The following is a 23,352-nucleotide window of genomic DNA, read 5'->3' as shown; positions in this document are numbered from 1 at the left end:
AAAGCCTTCAAAATGCTCTATCTCAGTTATGAAAACTGATGTAACCATACATCTCTATATGTTTTTATTCAGAAGTAACCCCACTGAGTTTATTAAGACATATAATACCAAATAAATATATATGGGCTTTTGATCCTGGCATGTGTGTGCGCACGCGTGCACACACACACACACACACACAAATAATCTAGCAACAATTACTCAAGGATTTTAAGTACAAAACCTGAGGTATCACTTGATATGTGTTCAAAATTATCTCTCTGCAATTGAAGTAAAGCCAAGAATAATATACAAGCACACTGATAGACTCAAAATGATTTACAACAGTGTTATTAAAGTCATATTTTATCACTTCTCCTAAATGGCACATAATTAAGATATTGGGTACAGATTGCCTAAGGAAACAACTGAAGATGTACTAAGAATAGCAACCAACTCCATATCACAACTATATAGTATGAATATTTCATTAACAAAATGAAATCTCTGAACGTTTCTACAGATATTGTACATTCTTCTGATCAAGAAAATCAGAGTTATTTTAAGTGTAGACAACACAAAAAAATCTTTCCTGTTTCAATTATCATTAATCAACTTCATAACACATTAAACAACTTTACGACACTCATAATTAGTTCTAAGAGACATTTACAAAGGAACAAAGCAGGTTTATTAGCTCTATACTGTCTTTACTATATTTGTTCAATTCAAAGTGATGCACAAAATGTTCCCAGCTATTTTTTTCCCCACAACTAAACCCTGCAAGGTGGGTTGAGCTGAAAGAAAGTAACTAGTCCAAAGTCAACTACCCCAACTTTCATGCCTAAGGGAGAACCAGAAGTCACAGTCTCTCAGTTTCTAATCTAACAAATTAAGCACCATATAAAAACAGTTCTCCAATATTATTCATTTAGAGGAGGGGTCTTCAAACCTGGCCCTTTTGTGACTTGTGGACTTCAACACCCAGAATTCCTCGCCCAGCGTGCCTGGCTGAAGAATTCTGGGAGTTGAAGTCCAAAAGTCATAAAAGGGCCAAGTTTGAAGACCCCTGATTTAGAGGTAGTTCTTGCTTAACACTGTAATTGGGATTAGAATTTCCATCACTAAATGATGCATTCATGGTCTGATGTCACAGCAGTCCCCACTGACATCATTAAGTGAGAACTGTGTATTATTAAGCAAGGACCTCCTCACAACTTCCTGGCAGCTTCCAACAACCAGTCAGTGGAAAAGCTAGCAGGAAGTTGCAGGTTTCAGGCAGTTCACAAGCAGGCCAGCTGGCAGATAAGTGGCTAATGTGAGGGAAGCAGGGTGAATTGATAGCTGCAGTGGCAGGTGCAAGCATTTTCAGTTCTAGGAGTGGCTGCTGCCAGGTGGGAAATACTTACCCGAGAAACTTGCGAGATTCCATGCCGGCTCCACTATAGATTTTGCTTGTGGGAAGCTGGCAGGAAAGGTCACAAACCATGATCACATGATGGCAGGATGCTGCACCCATCGTAACTGTGAGCTAGATGCCAAGCACCCAGATCACTGTCATATGACTGTGAAGGTGGTGCAACTTCAAGGACTAGTCATAAGTGCCTTAAGCAACTTCAAACAGACACTGAACAGGTGGTCAGTACGCAAGGACTACCTGATCACTCCTTGGTATTTCCAATTAAAATATCTCGATAAGTGTGACAAAACAAATTTATCCATGGTTTGGCATCGCCCCCACCTCACGTTTATCTCATTGGAAATGAGGAATATTCTTATCTACTAAATGGCTGCTTTAAACTCCAATAAAGTCCTTACCACGTCTACAAATAAACTATCATAAACACAGGATTTCACTATTTGTACTTTCATCTGCCTTGAATGAAGGGAACAGAAGATAAACGAAAGTATAAATACACATGACATTTTTTCACTGCAATAAAATGCCCTAGCAAGGCTTTCAAAACATGGAGACTGAATACAGTAACAATTTCTTTCCTTCCATCTTTACTAAAGAAGAGAGAAAGAGAGAAAAATCTTAATGCAAATCTATTTACCTAGAAAATAAAGAAAAATTTTCTTATTTAAATTCTCTTCCTTCTTAGTAAGTATAGGGATAGGCCTGTAGCAACTGCAAGCATGTAGTAGTATTTGAAGAGAAAGTACAATGATTGAAGCTGTAACATAGACAAGAGAATCTTACACATGACGATTATGCTTACAATGAAGATAAAGAAGGTGCCATATATTTTGAAACAGTCAGCACCTCTGAAACCCAAGAACTTTCAGATCCTTACAAAAAAAAGTCTGTAACTTCAGGGAAGGGAAAAAGGAAAAAATGCTGGATAAGAGACAAGAGATCTCCAAAGGGCAGAGAGGATGTATCTGTACTCTTAAAAGAAGACAACAAGAAGAATTATAGTTGTTGGTGATTTGCTACTATAATTGTTAGTGATATACTACTGATTGCACTTAGTGTCTTATTAAGTATGCTATCTTCCAGAAGCACAGATTAAAAATATGGCAAAACTATTTTAAAGACTTAAAGCATTAAGTCTATTGACAATTATAACTTCCTACTAATCCATCTAAGGACAAAGAATAAGTAACTGTAACTATCTATATGATTATAGATACTGAAGTTCTAGGAAGGGAACTTAAAAATAGAGGGATTCAAGTGGTATTCTCATCCATCTTCTTATCTATGAGAGAAAAAGGAATAGAAGAAGATCTGGTTTCAGAAATGGTACTGATTGCCAAGATTTCATTTCTGAGGCATAGTCTGGATGATGATTGCGGGCATAAGAGTGGTCATACCTCACAAGAATTAGTAAATAATCTGATCCAATAAAGCACAGTAATCTTAATACAGAGGACTTCAATTGTATTCTATGGACTTTGGAGATAAAAAATGTCTGCAATACAGACAATCACTGTAGAAAGAAATGGGAGTGTAATCCTGTAATGGAGAGTGTTAAACCACTAACTAAAAGAATAGTAAGAACACTCATTAAGTCTGTTGTCTTCATTGTCTATATGATAAACAAGATAAACTTGAAATCAGTACAGACAGACAAACAGGATTTAACAGGTATAAGATAGAACTGCTGTGATTGCTCCCATTATTGGAATACAGCAGCTAAAGGATTAAACCTGTAAAACAGTAACAGAAGCAATAGAAATGAAGGGGAAATGCTTTCATTATATAATATTATTTTATTATTTTGTATGTTAAACATAATCAAACATACTCAGAAATCCAAGTAAAAACCTTGGTGGCACTATACAGAGAATCTAAGTTAAAAATGTTAACAAATGGAAACCAACACTGTTCCTAGTATCTACCAACACTCAGCAACTAATGGTGTGGATAATACTTCAAAAGGCAAATTACAGATCTTTAATTACCTCAAACAACTTCCTGCTGAGCATGGTACTTCAAGGAAATTTCTGATTTGTCTCACTGATACTTTTTTTCAGAATGAAGAAATGCAGAAGATGGGTTTTCAGGAAAATTTAAGCTGTAATATTTTTTAAAAAATTTCAACGCACTAAACAATGTAAATGAGACTCCATGGCAGGAGAATCTAGTGAGAAAAGGAGCTTATGATGAGTTGCAATTCCCCAAAAGGAGATACTAAAAGGACTAATGCAAAGAATTCCAACAAGGAGAAAGAATGGAAGAGAGCTGATAATGAATGGGATTACGCAAAAAAGTTTAGAGAACTTATGAAAACAAAAGGATACACGTAGACACTAGAAACAGATTACTAAGGAGTAAAGAAATAGGTAGGCCAGAATTATAAAGATGATATCAGAAAAAAAACCTAATGCATAGAATAAAATTATATTGGTCGAGGATAATAAGAAAAACAAAAAAGGGCCTTTTTAGGTATGATCAAAAGCAAAGGAAAAGAAACGAATCAATACAATAGATGCTCAATCAGGATTTTAAAAATGCAGGTAGCAGCAAGAAAAAAACTACCGGTATTCAGTTACTATTTTGGGTCAGTCTTTTATGATGAAAGAATGTATGTTCCAAGAGACAATTATGCCAAGCAAAACAAAAGGACGAAACTGAAGCTTTAGATGGACAGAAATATACCCAGCGAATATCTACTTGTTTTCAATGTGTTTAAATTTCCAGACACAAATTATTTATATCTCAGGATACTAAAGAAACTTGCTGAGGACCAGGCCAAGCCCTTATGTATTATCTTTAGAGAATGAAGATGGAGTGACAGATAATTGAAGAAAAACTTAATTTTATCCTTGTCTCCCTCCTCAAAAAACAATGTCAAAGCCAAAGTTTCCAGATAACATCATGACCCAGCTGATTTATAAATACCGTGAAAACAATACAGCAGGGGTGTCAAACTCAATTTCACTGAGGGCCGCATCAGCATTGTGGTTGCCCTCAAGGGGCCGGGTGGGTATGGCCAGGGTGGGCGTGGCCGACTGGGTAGGCGTGGCCAGCTCTACATCATTCGCATCAAGGGTGCCTATGGGGGCCTGGGCAGGAGTGGGACAGATCTGAGGGTCTCTGGCAGAAGGAGGGTCTCTGGGCCAGGGCCAAGGCAGTGGGGGCCATTCCCTCACTGTTTCCAGGATGGCTTTGTGGGCCACATGAAACCACTTCACGGGCCGGATCCGGCCCCCGGGCCTTGTGTTTGACATGCCTGCAATACAGGGATAACCAGAACTATGCAATAATTTTGCCAACTAATTTTATCTCATTTCTTGAACTTTTTAATAAGTTACGTAAAGGCTGCAAAAATATGGTCATTTATGTCTCAAGTGAGACTTTTTGAGTTGATTTGTTTAATAATGCACTATTTTATTTTCCTGGCTGTCCACAGTATTCTCAGGAGTCTTCTCCAACAAAGTTCAAAAGTGTCAATACTCTCTTTCCTGCTTCTTCAAATTTCAATTCCCACTTCCTTTTTCTTGACTGCTTGTTCTTTTACTATTGATAGTTGATCCTAAAAGGCAGAGAAGCTACCTACCACTTTGATATCTTCACTGTCAATTACAAGACTCATTGCATTAGCTTGATCATTAGCTTGGTCTAAGGTTATTGTCATTAATTAGGTCATCTTTATATTAATTTTATTCCTTTTTTTAAAAAAAAACTATGCTCTTTGACTTTTCTTACAACAGCTTGGAGATCCTGTGCATTTTCAGCTATCAGGGTACTGCAATCAGCCTAATGCAGATTGATTTTTCTTCCTCCAGTTTTAAATCATGTTCATCTTCTTTCAATCCAGCCCCTCTTTATATTCAACATATGGAATGAATAAATAAGAGGAAAGTGTGCAGTCATCTCATTTCTCTGCCAACCTGGAGCCAGTCTTTTGATCAGTTTGGTCCGTAGTGGGGCTTCCTGACCTATATATAGATTTCTCATGAAGATTATTAGATGTTGTGGAATTCTCATTTTTATAAACACATTCCATAGTTTGACATTATTGAAAAGCCTTTCTATGATCAATGAAGCACTGATCTAAGTTCACCTTCTAATACGAGGTTTATATTGAGTATAATAAATAAGATAAACTAAGAGACTATAAAGTACTAAGCCAGACATGTCAAACACAAGGCCTGGGGGCCAGATCCAGCCCGTGAAGTGGTTTCATGCGGCCCACAAAGCCATCCTGGAAACAGTGAGGAAACGGCCCCCACTGCCTTGGCCCTGGCCCAGAGACCCTCCTTCTGCCAGAGACCCTCAGATCTGTTCCACTCCTGCCCAGGCTCCCATAGGCACCCTTGATGCGAACGATGTAGAGCTGGCCACACCCACCCAGTAGGCCATATGCACTTTAACCACGCCCACCCAGTAGGCCACGCCCACCCAGGCCACACCCACCCGGCCCCCTGAGGACAACCACAATGCTGATGCGGCCCTCAATGAAATTGAGTTTGACACCCCTGTACTAAGCTGTAAAATGCTCTGTGGTGGCAGACTACGATTACACTGAGACTAAACGAAAAAAACTGAGCATGAAACATGAACTAGAAGTCATCATTCTATTTACAATCAGACTGGAAATCATTGCTCATAATTGGTGATGCAAGACCAAGTTGGAAGAGAGATACTCTCTAATAGATAAGTATGTGCAACAACCACCTTTCTATTAATTATTTGGATAAAATGGAGGGAATGCTTATCAAATTTGCTTTTCACATAGCTAATACCTTAGAAAACAGAACTAAACTTCTAAACAATCTTGTTAAATTAAAGAAAGAGGTTGAAAAAAAACATAAAAGAGAAACAAATGCAAAATTTCTGACTTTGGAAACAGAAACACTAGTATGGAATGAAAAAAGATCTTTGAATTAATCTTGATCACAAACTGAATGTGAGTCAGCAGTTTGATGGCCTACAGAAAAAAACAAAAGCAATTTAGGATGAATAAAGCAAAGCATAGTTTCCAAATCAGAAATGATTGTTCTACTTAATTCTGCATTAGTCAGGCCACAACTTGAACATTTTGTCAGGTACGGGACTTTAAAAACAATTTGGAAATATTGGAACAGCTTCAAAGAAGGACAAGAACCATCAGGAAACGATAAGCTTATAGAGAAAGTTTAAAAACCCTTGGCCTAGTCCAGGGGTAGGCAACCTCGGCTCTTTTATGTCTCATGGACTCAGGAATTCTGGGAGTTGAAGTCCATGAGTCATAAAAGAGCCGAGGTTGCCTACCCCTGGCCTAGTCCAAAGAAGATGGACACAACAGCAAGGTATTTGATACAGGGTATCAAATACAAGAGAGCGAGATTTATTTATTTTCCGTCTTCCCAAAAAGCCAGGAGATATTGTAGAGAGAAAGCAGCTGAATGTTAGGGATAAAAATAGGAATTCTTACTAGTGTTAGAAACAATGTAGGATAAAATTGTATGAAACTCTAGTAGGACCAATTATTGAAAGAGGGAATGAGCTTACTTTTGCTACAAGTATTCATCTACAGCAGTGGTGTCAAACTGGCGGCCCATGGGCCAGATGCATCACATGCAAGCCACGCCCACCCCAGCTCCGCAAAGGCAAAAAAGTCACGATATGTCACGTGATGCTATCGAGTTTGACACTTGTGATCTACAGTATAGGGATGTTTTGATATGAATTCCTGCAGTTAACCGCCATTTAGACTTAATAGATTCAATAAGCTGCATTAACTCTATAGTTTATAACTAATTTAAAACTAATTTTCAATGTTGAGAGGTCATGCTTTAGTCAAAAGATGAAAATCTATTTAAGAATATCTCTGGGTAAACCCAACTCAAGGCACTTCTAAATAAATATCATAAAATAGATTCTAAATTTTCTTATAATAACCAGCCTATTGCCCCTGGATATAGTGGTAAAAGCTCTAATATGATTTAACACTTATCGTATTTTCCGGCGTATAAGATGACTTTTTAACCCATGAAAATCACCTCAAAAGTTGGGGTCTTATACGCCGAGTCATCTTATACGCCGGAAAAATACCTCTCGGATCTCTTCTCTTTTCTGCTGGGTGGCGGGATCACTGGGTGAATGGAGGTAGACGTGGCGACCCGTGGTAAAGCAGCTGACGGCGAACGGGTGATGGAGGGCAAACTCTGGGGCGGCTACTGCAGCTGCTGCCGTTGCTCTCTCTAGGACTGGCCATGCTAGCGCCTCCAATGCTGGCTGTCAGGTCCCCGATGAGAGGAGGGGCAGGCAGTCCCCAGAGGCGCCCCGCTCGACCGTAGGAAGGGAGCACCTTTGCTCCCGCCGAGGCACTGCCTGACTCGTGCCGACCAGAAGAATTGCTTGCCCGGTCACGGAGTGCGGAACTGAGAGCAGCAGCGCACCAGGCGAGAGAGCTCAGAGAAAAGAAGGCGAGGCGCCCATTTGGCGGGGAAGGAGCAAAGCTGGGCAAATCACAGAGCAGGCAGAGCAGAGAAACGTTACAGGGGAAAAGGGGGCGGGGTTTAAAAGACAAGGCGGGCGGGACGTGGAGACGTTCTGCAGTTAGAAGTAACGAAGGAGCCTCCGGGTGCTTTCTGGATTGGATTGTGCAAACTGAGCGTGCCGCTACAGTCCTCGTGTTTCCCAGGGTTGCCTGTCGTGCCAGAGGTATTCCCTGTAGCCCCAGATTCTTTAGCTCCCCACTTTCCTTGATTCGGGCGAATTTTGTGCTCCGTAGAGAAACATTAATACGCAAATGCCGTTTGTTTAACCGCGCAAAACTCGGGGGAAACCTTGCTATTTGGGAACGGAAAGGCTTAAGCCTTTTCATTTCTGTTTTATGCACGGGCTGGAAGGGTCACGAAGTTTACCTCTTTTATTTTAGCAACATCTTGGCACTTATAAAAAAAGGGTACTAACGCTAAACGAGTTGTTAATATGCAGATTGTGTGCCAGGAAGTGAAATATTGAGTTATTAGCCCAAACCCTATAATTTAACACAAAAAGTAGGGGGTCGTCTTATACGCCAGGTCGTCTTATACGCCGGAAAATACGGTAATAGGATGCAGTATCTTAAAACATATGTTTCTGTTCAATTTAAATTTTAACTTTGTTTTTATCTTGTTCACTGCCAGAGTTAATTGTGGTAGATTGGCAGCTATAAAAATTTGTTAAGTACCGTATTTTCCGGCGTACAAGACGACTCGGCGTATAAGACGACCCCCCAACTTTTGAGGTGATTTTAAAGACTTTTTGTCTTATACGCCGGAATATCGCAGGGCAGGCTGGCGGGAGCCGGCAGGGCAGTCCTGCGCACACGTGCACTCCCCGGCTGCTCCTTAGCAGCTGGGGAGTGCGGGCGTGTGCAGGACTGCCCTGCCAGCTCCCGCCAGACGCCCTTCCCTCTTGAGGCAGCATTGCTCCCTGGCTCCTAAGGAGTCCTCGGGGATGCTGCCTCAAGAGGGAAAAGCGTCGGACGGGAGCTGGCAGGGAAGTCCTGCGAGGGTTTGCGAGACAACCAGCAGCTGCCGACCCAAATTATTTCCTGATGAAGACAGAACAAACCCCCGAAGCGGCAACAATGGGCGTTTCTCTTGAAACGACCATAATACAATGGCCAATACCAAGTATGCGTGGGGGGAGGAGAGGAGAGGAGAGATAAAAAACGGAAGCCGAGCGTTTGTCTAGAGCTTAAAGCTTCTTAGGAAAAGAGGGGAGAGCCTCTCGCCGAGGACACGACAGCAGCACCCTCTCATCTTCCAGTGTACAGGCATGACTCTTCGCCTGCCTGGAACTAGACGTGGACAGCGAAAACGTGCAAGTCTTCTAAGGGGAGAGAAAAGAAGGCGGTTGCGGTGGAAGCAGAGAAGGACGCAACAACTGTAAACAGAGGCGTTTCCTTGACAAAAAGCCCCGCGGCCTACTTGGCTCCGGCCTTCGGGCGCCTGCACGAGAAGTCACCAATCAGAGCCTGCACGCGCGTTTGCCTTCGACGCCCCTGACTCTTCCCTTTCCAACTGCCGGCGGGCTTACTTGAACAGGAGCGCTTTCTTTGCTAGCGGGGAAAGAGTAGTCGCGCGTCCAAGGGGAGAGGGAGGGAGGGGTTAATGTTGCTCTCTTCCCTCTTGGAGAGATCTCTATAATCGTTGTTGAATTCCTCCTTTGGGTGCTTGTAACTGCTGTAGGAATGTTAGAATTCTACTCACATTCAACCCCCCCTGCCCCCACAATGGACTTCTTTGATCCATCTGGGGAGATGGTTCTGGGGAGATGGGCACAGCTCTTTCTCCCCACTCTTTCCTAAATTTTAGAGGCACACCACCACCCCCCATGAAGGGAAAGGGAAAAAGCGCCTCTCCGCCGCGGCTCCGGGTCCGCGGGCGTGCAGAGGGCGCCGCTCCCTAGCCCCCTCCCCAGGCCAGGCTCCGGGAGAACCTTCAGCACAGGCACGCCCCTCTCGCCTTTGTCCGCCAGCCCGCCTCGCTCCCCGGCCTCTCCCAGCGCCTCTGCCGAGCCACTCGCACGGGAAGCGCCGCTCGGCTTCACGTGGCCCACCCAGCAGTCCCTGGAGAGGCGCACACCACCCCCCCATGAAGGGAAAGGGAAAAAGCGCCTCTCCGCCGTGGCTCCGGGTCCGCAGGCGTGCAGAGGGCGCCGCTCCCTAGCCCGCGAGTTACCTGCAAAGCTTTGCGTGGGGAGAGCCGCCCGACGCTCCCGCCCAGCCGTGTCCCGGAGCCGCGCCGGCTTTGCAAGAAAGTACGCTCGACTGATTTGTTTTTTTTTCCGGTGTATAAGACGACCCGGCGTATAAGACGACCCCCCAACTTTTGAGAAGATTTTCAGGGGTTCAAAAGTCATCTTATACGCCGGAAAATACGGTATCTATTAATAACCCCTTATCCTTAGGTATCTCAAAATACGGTACATCTTAAATGATTTTTTTTACAATGACCATAATACAAAAGCCAATACCCCTTTGAGTGCACATTAAGGTATTGATAGAGGAGAATATTTGTAGCTCAGGTTGAAATGAGGGTTCCTTGGTGCTCTCTGAGCTTGGTTGGTTTCTTGCAGACATTTCATTACCCAAACTGATGTTCAGTTTGGGTAATGAAACATCTGCAAGAAACAACAAGCTCAGAGAGCACCAAGGAACCCTCATTTCAACCTGAGCTACAAATATTCTCCTTTATCAATACCTTAATGTGCACTCAAAGGGGTTTTGGCTTCTGGTCTCAGGTTTTCAGAAAGAGCATTTCTTTTTTAGTCCTAGCCAGGAGAGTCACTGGGAATAGCAGCATATAAATTTAATAATTAAAAATGTAAATGGAAACATTTGTTAAGGGATGAACTTTGTCAGCCAACTTTTTTTATAATCTGTTATTTCATATTCAATAGACAATAATACATGAATAATTCCACCATTCTAGCTTGCTCTCATTATATCCAAACAAGCTGATTTAATGGATTGTGTCTGAAAAATTCCTTATGTCCAGCATGCAAGAATCAACTTTTCTTTAGGGATGGGCTTTTACATATGTTACAGGCTGGTTTTAATGATACTTTAAAAAGTGTAAACAAACCTCCTTTAAGTAATCATCAGTGATTACCCAACTTCAAGTTTCATCAACAGCTCTCCCCAATAATGACAGCAAAACAGGTTGCAGCCCTTTTGTGTACATAGCGCTATTCTTTTATCGAACACGCTTAGGAGAGCGAGAAAATTGCAACTTGAGTCCTCAACTTATGACCAATCATTTTGCAACTGTACAATGGCACTGAAAAAGTGGCTAGTCCTCACACTTAAGAGCATGTCAGTCTCCCCGCAGACACATCATCAAAATTCAGGCACTCAGTAAGCAACATGTACCGTATTTACAAGAGCTGAAGCATCCCAGGCTCACATGATCACCATACACAATCTTCCTAAGGGGCTTCCAACAAACAAAGTCAATGGGACAATCAGGATTCACTTAACAACTATGTTATGGCCTTATTGACTGCAGCAAAAATAGTTGTAAAATTAGGCATGCTCATGTGATGATTCATTTAAGACAGACAGTGGTCATAAGTCAAGGATTACTTGTGCTACTATTACAGAGATTCCAGAGGGGTTAATAAGGTTGCATAAGTAGATATGGTTTAAAAAGCTCCCAAGATGACCTTTTGAAATAAAAATTCAAATTTACATCTCAGCCTAATCAGTTGCTACTGCAAAATTTCACCCAAGTTCATCGGAGAAAATAAAATCAGGTCCAGATGATCTCTCATCAAAAGTATCAGCCAGCAGTATCACTATTATAGTGGGCCAAAAATATCTATTCTGCATTTAAGACATAACTATAGTGTGAAATCCTTTTCCTAATCTGAAGCCATCGAGGGCTAAAGGGGATGTAAAAGCAATCCGATTTTCTATTTTTAAAACTGTACATCATAAAAACTGCAGCTGCCCCCCCCCCCACTTTTCTCTCTGGATCACATTTGCAGCTGATACAGCTTTGCTGAAAACAATAGTGCTGCATCTGCTTTTGCTGGCAGGGTGTTTGACCTTCAAGGGACATAGCTGAAGTACTTTTTTTTTCCTTTCTCAAAGTATGGCAGGCATGCTTACAATCAAGAAAAGATTAAGATCTGCAGGAAAGCTCCTTTTGAGGACAGACAGACAGACACACACACACACACACATCTAATTTGTCAAGCAAATAAGAGACATCCCTACAGCTATGCATTTAACCTCAATCTCTCTACCTTTAAAATAGCAGACAAAACACATTTAATACAGCCAATCTTTACCTGTTAATCTTTATAGTAGTGGATTTAAAAGGCTTTTGTATTTTTTGTACTTTGCATTTGAAGATTTTTTAGCCACCTTTAATATTCAGCTGGACTGAAAAACAATATACAAATTGGCTGAATAAATAAGCAAGCAATCAAGGAAGAGTAAAACTTAACACCCTCAGAACTCATAAGTTTCTACATAGCAATCCCAGTTCCCACTGAATGGAGAGAACTGGAGAAATGAACTTTTTCTTTATCTAGCCTAGCATTATTTATTGGCAGCAGTTCTCCAGGAATCAAGCTGAGATTTTCCTAATCATTTGCTCCCAGATCTTTTAGATGAAAGCAGGAAAAATCAAACTTGAGTCCTTCTGTATAACAGCATGTCTACCAATGACCTATAAATTCCTCTTTGCAGATTAACCTCCCAGCTCTGGGAGCAATTAGCTCACCAATGAGCTATTGTCTTTTAAATTGTAATAAACCCCAAACATAAGCAATCCTTGTCAACCACTTTATTCCTCTGTGTTTTTTTCTTTTTATTAGTCCTACTCCTTGGGGCAGGAACCTGTCTTGCTGCATTTTTAAAATATTATGTATAGCACTAAATAAGTAAAAGCAAAAGCAATCTTAGCAGATAGAGAGCAGAATTTCGTACTTCAATAATAACTACATGCATGCATTCAACTTCATAAAAACTTTTAACTGATTCATTAATATACTTCCCTTTATTCAGGTTATGTGTTGTAAAAATATGGATTCGCCATGAGTTAGAGATACAGAATAGAAAAATTTTAATAGCTCATATTTTGAAAATTACATTTTGAAAATTATTGCAACACTGTTTTTTTAATACAAAGGATAAAGTAGAAAGGGTTGTCTGCTTGTATTTTAAAACATATTTTCACTTAATGTGAATAATCTTTCCTTTATGATCCAATCTGTAAACGGAAGCTCATACAAAAAGCTTCATTCATCCATACTACCATATTTACCAGAAGGTTTAATTAGTTATATTTAATTCTAAGTTAAAACACCATCCCCAGCATGACTGTCTTTAAATGACTTGGACTGCAGCTGTTATCCACTATGGATATGCAAATAAAATATACTCACACACACACACAAACCATCACATGATTCTCTTTCAAGATAAACAATGTTATGCATAGCTCTGGAAAACAGTAAAAGAATTAAAGGAGGGAAATAAGAAAAAAGGAGATTTAAGAGAAAGAAATTGAATTAAATCTAGCTTTAAACAACACCAGTCACTTGACAAACCATCCTTGGGTATACTACATCAATGAAACTAATCATATATTGCCTTTGCTTTCCACAAAATTGGGCTCCATAAGAGAAAATAGAATCTCTTTATTACTACCGTATCTAGTGATCATCTGGATTGCTATAGCCAGTTGTGACAGCCCTGGTTCTCACCTTTCTCTTTTTGAGAATCTTAGCAACTTTGTCCAGCTGTGTTCTTCTTCTGTGTCTTCCCCATGCTCAAGAATAAATAAAAAGACTTTCTACTAGTAATTCCTCAATAAGCAAAGACAGAGATAAATGGGCAGAAATCTGCAATTATGACCAGTAATGCTTATGTTTGTGCTCCACATTGAAAACAATGTGGTATATAATTGTATATATAAAAATTTTCAGTACTGCAGTCCTTGTAGAAAAAAAAATCAAAGGACCACAACAGTGATTAGCCTCATATTAGCTTCTGAGGAAGACAATCACAAAGGGAATCCTCCTAGAGTAACAACCAGAATAAAGAAATATAGAATATACTCTGCACTTCTGGAATCCCGAAACAGTTTCCAGGCTGACAGGTAAAACAGTTCTGAATTTGAGGGGTGAAAAAGAGGATACAGAACAGGAGACATAATAGATCCTTAAAAAATAGAGAAGATGAAATTACACTCCATCAGAAAGTGAAGAGACATGATACCTAATAAGACATTACTATCTGGAAATGAAATAAACATTTACTGATGAAACTCATATGTTATGGAGTGTGGTATTTGCTGGGAACAGAGGCTCAAGAATGTAACAACACAACATTCAAGACTTATCACTGGATGAGTTCAAGTGGAGAGTGGACAGGCATTTGTTGGGGTGCTATAATTTAGTAGATATTTACCAAATATATAGTATAAATATAAATATACAAATTACTTTGCTGAGCAGAAATGGCATCTTTTTATAACTTTATTATTCTATGTGCAAAAGACAATATAAGTAGCATACAGTCTCTGAATTACCAAAACAAAAAGTCCACAAAATAGCAGAGCATTGCTAATAATCTATGTCAGCACAAATCGCTGTATTTTTGCCATAATTGAGCCAAACAGGAGGGTATCCAAAGCATGCAAAACAAAGTTTACGTAACTATGAAAAATATGTTGTCCTGAATTTCTAGGATGCACTGCAGGGGGCTGGGGTTCTACCTGTTCCCCCCCCCAATACTGACTGAAAGCCACAAAGGCGAACCTCCACAAAACAGGGTTTCCAAATCCCAGCCCCAAAAATCTGTCCAGAAGATACCAAGGTCCACATATCGAAAGCACTGAGCAATCCAGGAGAGCCCAGGACAACTGCACCACCCAAGTTCTGAGCACTGCAAAGATCATCAGTAAGTATATACATTAAGAATTAAGACAAAAAAATGAAGACTATAATTTTCTTCTGTTTCATAACTATGATGTAGTTTTTGAACAGTGAATTAAACCTAAACAATATGAATAGCTTTGCCCCAAATAAGAGGCATGACTAACAGTATAAATTATTGTATAATTCATAGGGAGGCTCTCTGCTCGGTCACTCATGCCCTGTGGCCATCTCCCGTTTGGACTATTGCAATGCGCTTTACATGGGGCTATCCTTGAAAAATATCTGGAAGCTTCAGCTAGTACAGTATGCTGCCACATGGACAATCTTTGGCACCAAAGAAATGGCACACGTGACACCTCTGCTGCGCAACCCACATTGGGTGCCAATTTGCTTCTAGGTCCAATTCAAGATATTGGTTATGACCGTTAAAATCCTACACAGCATGGGGCCAGGTTACCTACAGAACTGTCTTCATACTGCTACATCAGTCCTTCCCAATGCAGCCTGTGGAAATTGCAGACTGCAAACATAAAATAAGTACCTTTAGGATGGTCCATTATAACTTCAAATGGTACCTTAGCAACTGGTCCTTCCCACCCAGTTAGACAGTGAAGGTATGTTGCAGACCGTCGGCCAAAGAATTCTAGCTGGTGGGGTCCAGAAAGAGAGCCTTCTCTGTTATTGCCTTCACCCTGTGAAACATGTTTCCTCCCAGGTGAGGTGGGCTCCCATTCTCTTTGACTTTTGTAGTCCAGACAAGAAACACATTCAGAAGTACTATCTCTATCTTTATTGTAAGTTTACTTTAATAAATCTTGCAAGTCTGAAAATATGCCCCCCCTTGCCCTTGTAGTCCAAGAAACTAGGGAGAGTCCCTTTTGAGAGATTTGCCATGCTCCCATTCCTTCTGCATGCTCAGCTTGCTCTTACCCGACCACTGGCAAGTCTGTGATTCTTCCTCCTGTCTACCAAAGTCATTCCTCCATAAAATCACAGAATTAGATATGAGAGGACTTCTACTTAGTTTGGGAGCAGGGGTTCCCTTGGATTATTCTCCAATTTTTTTTTGCCTTGATATTTTTATTCTCACAACCTAGTCCTTTTTTAAATAAGGTCAGTTTTATAGTACACAGTTTTTATACAATAGTAATATATCTTTATTTCTATTTATGATTTATTAGTTAACCTTTTCCTTCTTCGATGAAGCTTAAAACAATTAAAAAAATAAAAAATAGGATACAAACTGTAGAAAAAAAGAGATCCAATCCCTTATATAAACCCACATTTACAGACCACTCAAAAAACTAAAAACAAAAAGATCAGAACATATCCTCCCCAGGAAACAAAACCCAGATGAGCAAGGATTAATACCAGACAAGCAATCAAGCAAAGTACAATATCCTAATCAAGGAATTAAAGCAAAAACCACACCTCCACCAACACTGGCAGGGCAGCTCCTGTATGTAAACAAGCAGCAAACCCCATGCTCCCTAGCACTGATGATGTTACCTGAACAAATAATGAAATAACTGCAAGTAGCAAGCAACCAACCTCAGAGAGCACTAGGACTCCACAGCCAATGTCTCCTTTCAAATCCGGTAGGCCAAAAAATAGTTAAGACACCTATTTAGTAATTATCTACCACATCTTCAGTCACACATTTCCTTGGCTTCAAATGCCCACATGAAAACAGTAGCATTCTGGAAAGTAGGTGTTATGCTAAACAAATAGTAAAGATTCTTCAAAGTAGATTAAAGATAAGCATAGTAAAAAATGAATATGTTCAATTGTTTGGATACAGCATACATCTAGACTTGTAGATTATATAAGGAAATACGCATATTTCCTTATAAGAAACAAACATTAAGAAACAAAATGCAAAAAACCCTCACCATTTATTATATTTTTTATTTATTTATTTTAATCCCATTTATATCCCGCCCTTCTCCGAAGATTCAGGGCAGCTTACAATCTAAGCACAAATCAATGTGCTTAGCAATAGCCTTCATTCTATGTATATGCCTATTAGGGCTTTCGCCCCCCCCCCAAGCGGCATTATTACAAAGTCATCTTATTGCCCCCAATAATCTGGGTCCTCATTTTACCTACCTCAGAAGGATGGAAGGCTGAGTCAACCTTGAGCCTGGTGGGACTCGAATCTGCACTAATTGCAGGCAGCTGGTGTTACTGAAGGAGGCATTAGCCCACTGCTCCACCAAGGCTCTTGGTAATCGGAGTTAAAAAAAAAGGCGCTGAGGCTTTAGAAAGAGTGCAGAGAAGAGCAAGAAAGATGTCAAAGGGTCTGCAGGATACATACGGTTCTGGGAAATGGGTACATCTAGTCCAGGGGTCTTCAAACTCGGCCCTTTTGTGACTTATGGACTTCAACTCCCAGAATTCCTCAGCCAGGCACGCTGGCTGAGGAATTCTGGGAGTTGAAGTCCACAAGTCACGAAAGGGCCGAGTTTGAAGACCCCTGATCTAGTCTGACGAAGAGAAGAATTAGGGGCGACATGACAGCTGTCTCCTGGGATGTGAGCAGCTGCAAGATAGCACTAAATACATTCAACATCACGAGAACTTTCAATATTTTACTGCACAGTGATCCTCTGAAATCCTCTGTATTGTTTCAAACTCTTCTAGAGCTTAAGATCTGATCTCCTAGCATGTTAACAGGGACACCTCTAAGCACCTGCAAACTGCACTTATATCACTACGGCCTATCTCCATATCTCTAGATAATAAATAAGGTGCTCAGAGTGTAGAAATGTAAATTCTAGAGAGCAACGTTAGCTTTTGAAACAGGCTTCCCCACCCTCGGTCTACTGAGACTCGGGACGTCAAGCCCTAACAGCTAAGCCCCCTTCCTTTCTCGCACCGCTCCTCTGCAAGCCAGAAACACTTACAGCGTGTGTCCGCAAACGTTGACCATCAGCTTGAGGGAAGGGTTCCTGTATTTGGTGGTCTTGCACCGGGGGCAACCTTGATCATCCATGGCGACAAGCTTTCGACTAAATTTGCCGCCGAAGCCGCTGCTACCCTCATTCCAGAAAGGAGGCGTCCTACCGCTAAAATCGGCCGTCTGGCTCTCTAGCGAGGAAAGAATCGTTCCGCTGTGCAGCAGGAGGGGGGGGGAACATTTAAGCATCTTGCGCCCTTTTGCTAATTACTTTGCGTGTGCTTTGAAAAAAGAAAGCGGATGAGAAGCGGGGAGGGCAGATTTGAAGCGAATTTCCTCAGCAGGTATTTAACCGTAATGTGAAAGACTGTTATCCATGCTTACTCGGAAGTAAGTTTCATTCATCCGATGGATTTATTTCATTAAAAAAAGGCAGTTTCAATGCTTACAAAAGCGCCACTTGCGGCTTTAGAGCTAACATCGCTTCACACGAGACGATTCCTTTCCCTTGGGGCTTGCAGAAATTACTAGAGACAGCAGCCGCAACAGCAATAGGAAAATCATAAAGTAACAGTGGAATGTGCTTCCTAATTCGATATATATCTTCCAAAAGTGAAAACCTCAGTGTCTTCAGGGAGTGAGCAGTGGATCACATCCTTACAAGATCCTACGCATAAAATTATTCAGAAGTAAGTCTTCTGCATTGCATTGAATAGCATTTATTCCCCCTCAAATGTCTCTGAGATAAACCTGAAGCCTGTTGATGGGTTCCTATCACTTTGTTCCATTTTGCTTAATACTGTAGGTCCCTCATAAACATAGCCCATTGATTTCAATAGTATTTACCCAAGTCATTGTCGGCTATTTTGGTGTAGAGCGACTCTCAAGGATCGTATTGGAAACCAGTTTTTACAAACACAGTCGAAGTAAATGTTCAAGAAAAGTTGCATTAGATTAGTCAGCACGACTCAAAAGCAAACGTTGCTTCGTTTAATATTGTTTTGCGAAATCCCACTGGAAGAGAGGCACACAAATATTTCTTCAATAAGCATGCATAAAGAACGAGACCCAGGGTTCCTTCATGTGCGCTTCTCTGGGATGAAATGAATCTGGCCATTTGTCCTAGCTCAAATTTACTTATGAGGAAACATATATAGGGATCAGGCTACAACTCTGTCAGTGTTTTGGCTTGGAGGAATGAATGAAGTTGGTAACGACATTGGCATTTATTTTCGAGCAAGAGAAGTATCCAGATAGTGGTGATGTGCAAGTGATGGTGCTGGGAAGGAATTGACCTATAGAACGACAGTGCAGCTTGATTGAAAGAAGCTGGTCAGGGATTCCTGGCAGTTTCTGAATGAAGATTCTCACTGCGCAGGCTTATTTATTTTTATTTATTTATTTATTTTAATCCCATTTATATCCCGCCCTTCTCCGAAGACTCAGGGCGGCTTACAATTTAAGCACAAACCAATGTGCTTAGCAATAGCCTTCATTCTATGTATATGCCTGCTTATTAGGGCTCCGAAACCCCAGAGAGTTAGTTAATACAGTTGTGAGTCTCTCTTTGAGGTCAGACGAATGGAAGATTGGTATATAGATGTACTTGGGGCCATTGAGACAAAGGGTCATCCACCGTATTCAGTCTAACTCATCCCAAGATTCCGGAAGTCTTCTTAAAAACAAAGCCCATTGAAATAAAACTAATTGAAAAATGTATCCACTTAGATGCATCCTCTATCTAATTTGAGATTTCTTTTTGAATGTATGGGATGGCTTCTGACATCACATTAGACTCTGACTGTAGAATAAGCTTGGATTCGTATTAAATGGTACGTGTGTGTGTGTGTGTGTGTTCAGAAACAGCCGGAGCTTCCATCGCACCGACGTCCAAGTCATTGTCGACTATTATGGTCCAGGGCTGCCAGGCTCTGAGAGGATCGTACTGATTTCGTCAGCCAATTAGAGTGGAAGCGTTCCGAGACCGAGGTGGACCTACGGTAGATTTCTAAATTTAGACCCCCATTTCCCCCGTCCCCCCGCTCCGTCCCTCAGCACAATTGCTCCCATGCCCGGACTTGCGCCTGTACAAATTGGCCACGTAAATTACGCTGTACAGGGCTCAAAACTCCGGATAGCCGCTGAAAGACACAAAGGATCTAAGAGTTATCTGTATTTCCTTGTTGCCTTTTAGAGGTGAACCCAACTCTGTATGGTCTGAAGACAGTGACTCCTTACCACCTGCCCCTCGGCTCCCGCCCCCGATGGTGAGCAAATACAGTAACTGAGTTCCAGCCGCTGAAACTCCAGCAGACCAAAAACGGCTCTGCTTTCATTTCCTTCAGGCTGAAAGCCTTGGGGGGGGGGGGTGCCTAAGCACCAAGTCGGTCGTTCCGCCTGCCTTGACTGTATTTGCCTGTGGTTCCCAAATCTAACTGCCCTGGTGTAATCCGGGCATTCGGCTGCCTGCAAATGACTGACAGTGACTGAGCCATTCTACCCCTAGGTCTGTTCCCATTCAGCGTCCCCGCAGCCAGATGTGTGGAAAGGGAAACACGTTTCAGTCAGTCCTGGGTGCTTCTGAGCGACGACCATTCTGCTCTACACTGGAGTAAGAATTATGTAAAAGGGTTTACCCAAAACCTCTAACTCAGATTTAATTTTATTTTCCGGGACCAAAAAGGATCCACCGTGCTGGGAGAGACATCTCCAGGCAGGTTAGAAGATCACTCCGATCAAGTTACAGCGGTATTAGGAATGCGGGGCGTGCATGTTATTCAGGGCATAGATACAAAGGAACCTGGAATGCACAGATGATCCTTATAATACCCTTCTACTGAACTGGTTTGTAGGCACATCTCAAAAGTAGGATGTTTGCACTGAACCTCAAACCAACCACACATCATTTTAGACCTGATGTCGCTGTGATCCCGACTGTGTATGGCAACGTGATTCGAGGCTGGCAAAAATCATTAACCTGTAATGCGAAGGCAGGCTAAGGTTGAGCCCGATGTCTGAAAACAGCTTCTTCAAAGGTGATCCCGTTCTGATCAGGAGGTCGGTAATGGGATTGTGCTTCCTACCCCTATTTCCCTATTTCCTCACCACAACAAAGCCCGATTGCGGGGACCTTCCCCAAAGTCAGTTGAGAAGTGCAAGTGACAGCTTGTTAAACCCCCATAATGGATTCAATCCACCTTGAAAGAAAGAGTTTCCATTTACAGAGAGAAATAATTTTCCCATCTTGATTCAGATTTCCTAAAACTTCCTGAATGCGTTGTGAAAGAAAAAGATATATTTATTAAGTGTATTGCCACCCATCTCACTGTTAAGAGACTCTGGCTGGCTTATAAATATAATTCTACCTACCTTGAGGAAATGGTAGTAAACACTCTGAAATCCCAGTTCACATTATTGCCCTTCCAAAGAGCTGCCAAAGTTGTGTGGCTTGGCAGCGATGCTCAAAAACCAGATATGGCAGATTAAGATTCTCCCCAACCCATCCCCAATACCAACCAGTACATTGATGCCTTGGATCAAAAAATTGCTTTAAAATAATTGCATATCTTAACATTGCATTCTCCAATGTGTGTGTTGTGATGTTTCCCCAGAGGCAAGTCCCACTAAATTAAAAGGGATGTGTCTTCATATAGCATACAGTAGTGTTGCTTGTGGAATATTGTTGCCTATTCCAACAATGGAAAAGGAATATTTGTATCTATTGATCCCCATGTCCTAGTCTGTGATGCTGAGGTGGATTAAATATAGATCTTCCTAAGTGTTCTAAAACAAAGATAATGCCTGATGTCATATAAAGATTGCAGAAATAGCCTCATAGGAAAGAAACCATGAACAAAATAGTCTTTATCAGACTTTTCATTTTCTGTTGTTCCTGTAGAAATCTGTGAAGAACATCTTCTGGATAAGTCAGACCTCACCTGCACTTACTAAGCAATAAATCCAATGGTCTTAATTTGATTTACACCTAAGTAAATAGCCCTACAATTACACTCTTGTAATGTAGATCTAATCTCCTTTTTTGGCTTAGGCTTCCCCAGGCTGATACTCTCCTGATGTATTGAAGCATGAAGGCCATCATCCATAGTCAAAAATGGCTACAGCAGTTGAAAAATGTCCATAGACCAGAAAACAGAAGGCTTGGAAACTTTGTTAGTGGGTAAGGATGAAAGCTTAAATACACAGATCTGTGTATGGAAAAACTTGGAATCAATGGGGCTTCCCACTGAGCAAACTTACATAAAAGTGAGGTTTAATTCAATTGAAGATAGACAAGCTTTTGGTAGAATGCAGGCAGGATCGGATCTGGAGAGCCAAATAAGTTTATTCCAAAGAAGTTCAGCTAAAATTCACTCATTTCAAGAGAATTGATTGTCATGCCAGCATCCTTAGCATTATTCATTTCAGAATTAAGACAAGTTCTGAGAATCAAAGAGCCCAGAGAGTATTGTAAAATTAACAATCAAACCATTCCATTCCATTCCATTATATTCTAATTCTACTCTACTAGTTGCCCTTCTCAACCCAGCACCCTCTAGAAAGCTGGAGCTACATCCTCATCATTCTCAGACAGCATCATCCAGGTTGCTCTGAAGTCTTCTTTCTGGTATCAAGACAACCTTTGTTTATATCTTTCCCATAGTACTTTCCCAGTAAGGAGGAGTGCTTCTTACTCCTTCCTAGAAGAGCAATTGGGATTTTACCACTAGTTGTTGATTCTACTGAATGGTGAAATGTTTTTGTAAATTAATGATGACATCTACAGTAAAGTGTAATTGATAATTTCCTGGAAACACAGAGACTGGAGAAGCTAACCACCCCAAGGTAAGCATTTTCACAATGTTTACCTTCTTGTCTTCTCTAGAACACATAAGTGCCATTATGTGTTCTGTGAATCCAGTCACAAAGTGTTTATACTTTGACTACGTGGTGCTCAATCTCTTGATTTGTAATTGTCATTTGGTTTTAATTATTGTTTATTCAGATGACTGTACATGAGATATTAAAAACAGTCCAGCATCCCTACACCTTTCATACCCATGAGCCCTCTAGGTGTTTTAGATTTTAATTCTCACCCAAAATTATGGGAATGTTTATCCAGAAAACCAGCTGTGAAAAGTTGATCTATCCCACCACTTTTTGGAATATATTTGTTCTGTACCAAGTTACTATTCCAACATATCAGGATATGCTTTCGTTCATACTTGATTATTTATCATTCACTAATATGTAGCTATCACCTATACTTGTTTAATGCCAACTTTGTGCTAGGCCATGTACATTATGGCTATTATTATGATTTATAATTGAAAGGCTTTAAGTTTCTTTGCCTATAAAACATTTAAAGGCATTGGGGTAGATGAATGGGAAAAGATTGAACTCCTGTGGCTCTGGTCCTATAAACTCAATATTTCTGAGAAATTAAAGTTATAATTCTATCAAATGATGACCTGGAAGTAAACATAACTGAACTTGGAAGAATTTGCATCTAAGGAAAAGTTAATAGCAGTAGCCAGTTAAGCCTGCTCTAAAAAAAAAGTGCAGAAAAAGCAATTGCCCTTGACCAATCTTTCTCCATCATCAGTTGTCATCTGTAAAATGGGTATATCACATTTCTTCATATAACTTATGGAAA

General features: G+C 40.9%; 1 protein-coding gene across 2 annotated transcripts in view; it reads right to left on the bottom strand.

The window, feature by feature from the left end:
• MNAT1 (MNAT1 component of CDK activating kinase) overlaps window positions 1-17,853 on the bottom strand; it is a 132,700-nt gene extending 114,847 nt beyond the window's left edge. For both annotated transcript variants that reach the window (XM_083370343.1, XM_083370344.1), the window contains exon 1: window positions 17,707-17,853. In XM_083370343.1, the coding sequence (XP_083226469.1) occupies window positions 17,707-17,795 (89 nt within the window). In that variant the 5' untranslated portion in view covers window positions 17,796-17,853. The remainder of the gene's footprint in view (window positions 1-17,706) is intronic.
• Window positions 17,854-23,352: the final 5,499 nt, after the last annotated feature.

This window comes from Vipera ursinii (genome assembly GCF_947247035.1).
Source record: "Vipera ursinii genome assembly, chromosome: 1".
In the NCBI taxonomy this organism is placed as follows: domain Eukaryota; kingdom Metazoa; phylum Chordata; class Lepidosauria; order Squamata; family Viperidae; genus Vipera; species Vipera ursinii.
The sequence above is the reverse complement of the archived record's forward strand: the minus strand, read 5'-3'. Positions and strand labels throughout refer to the sequence as shown.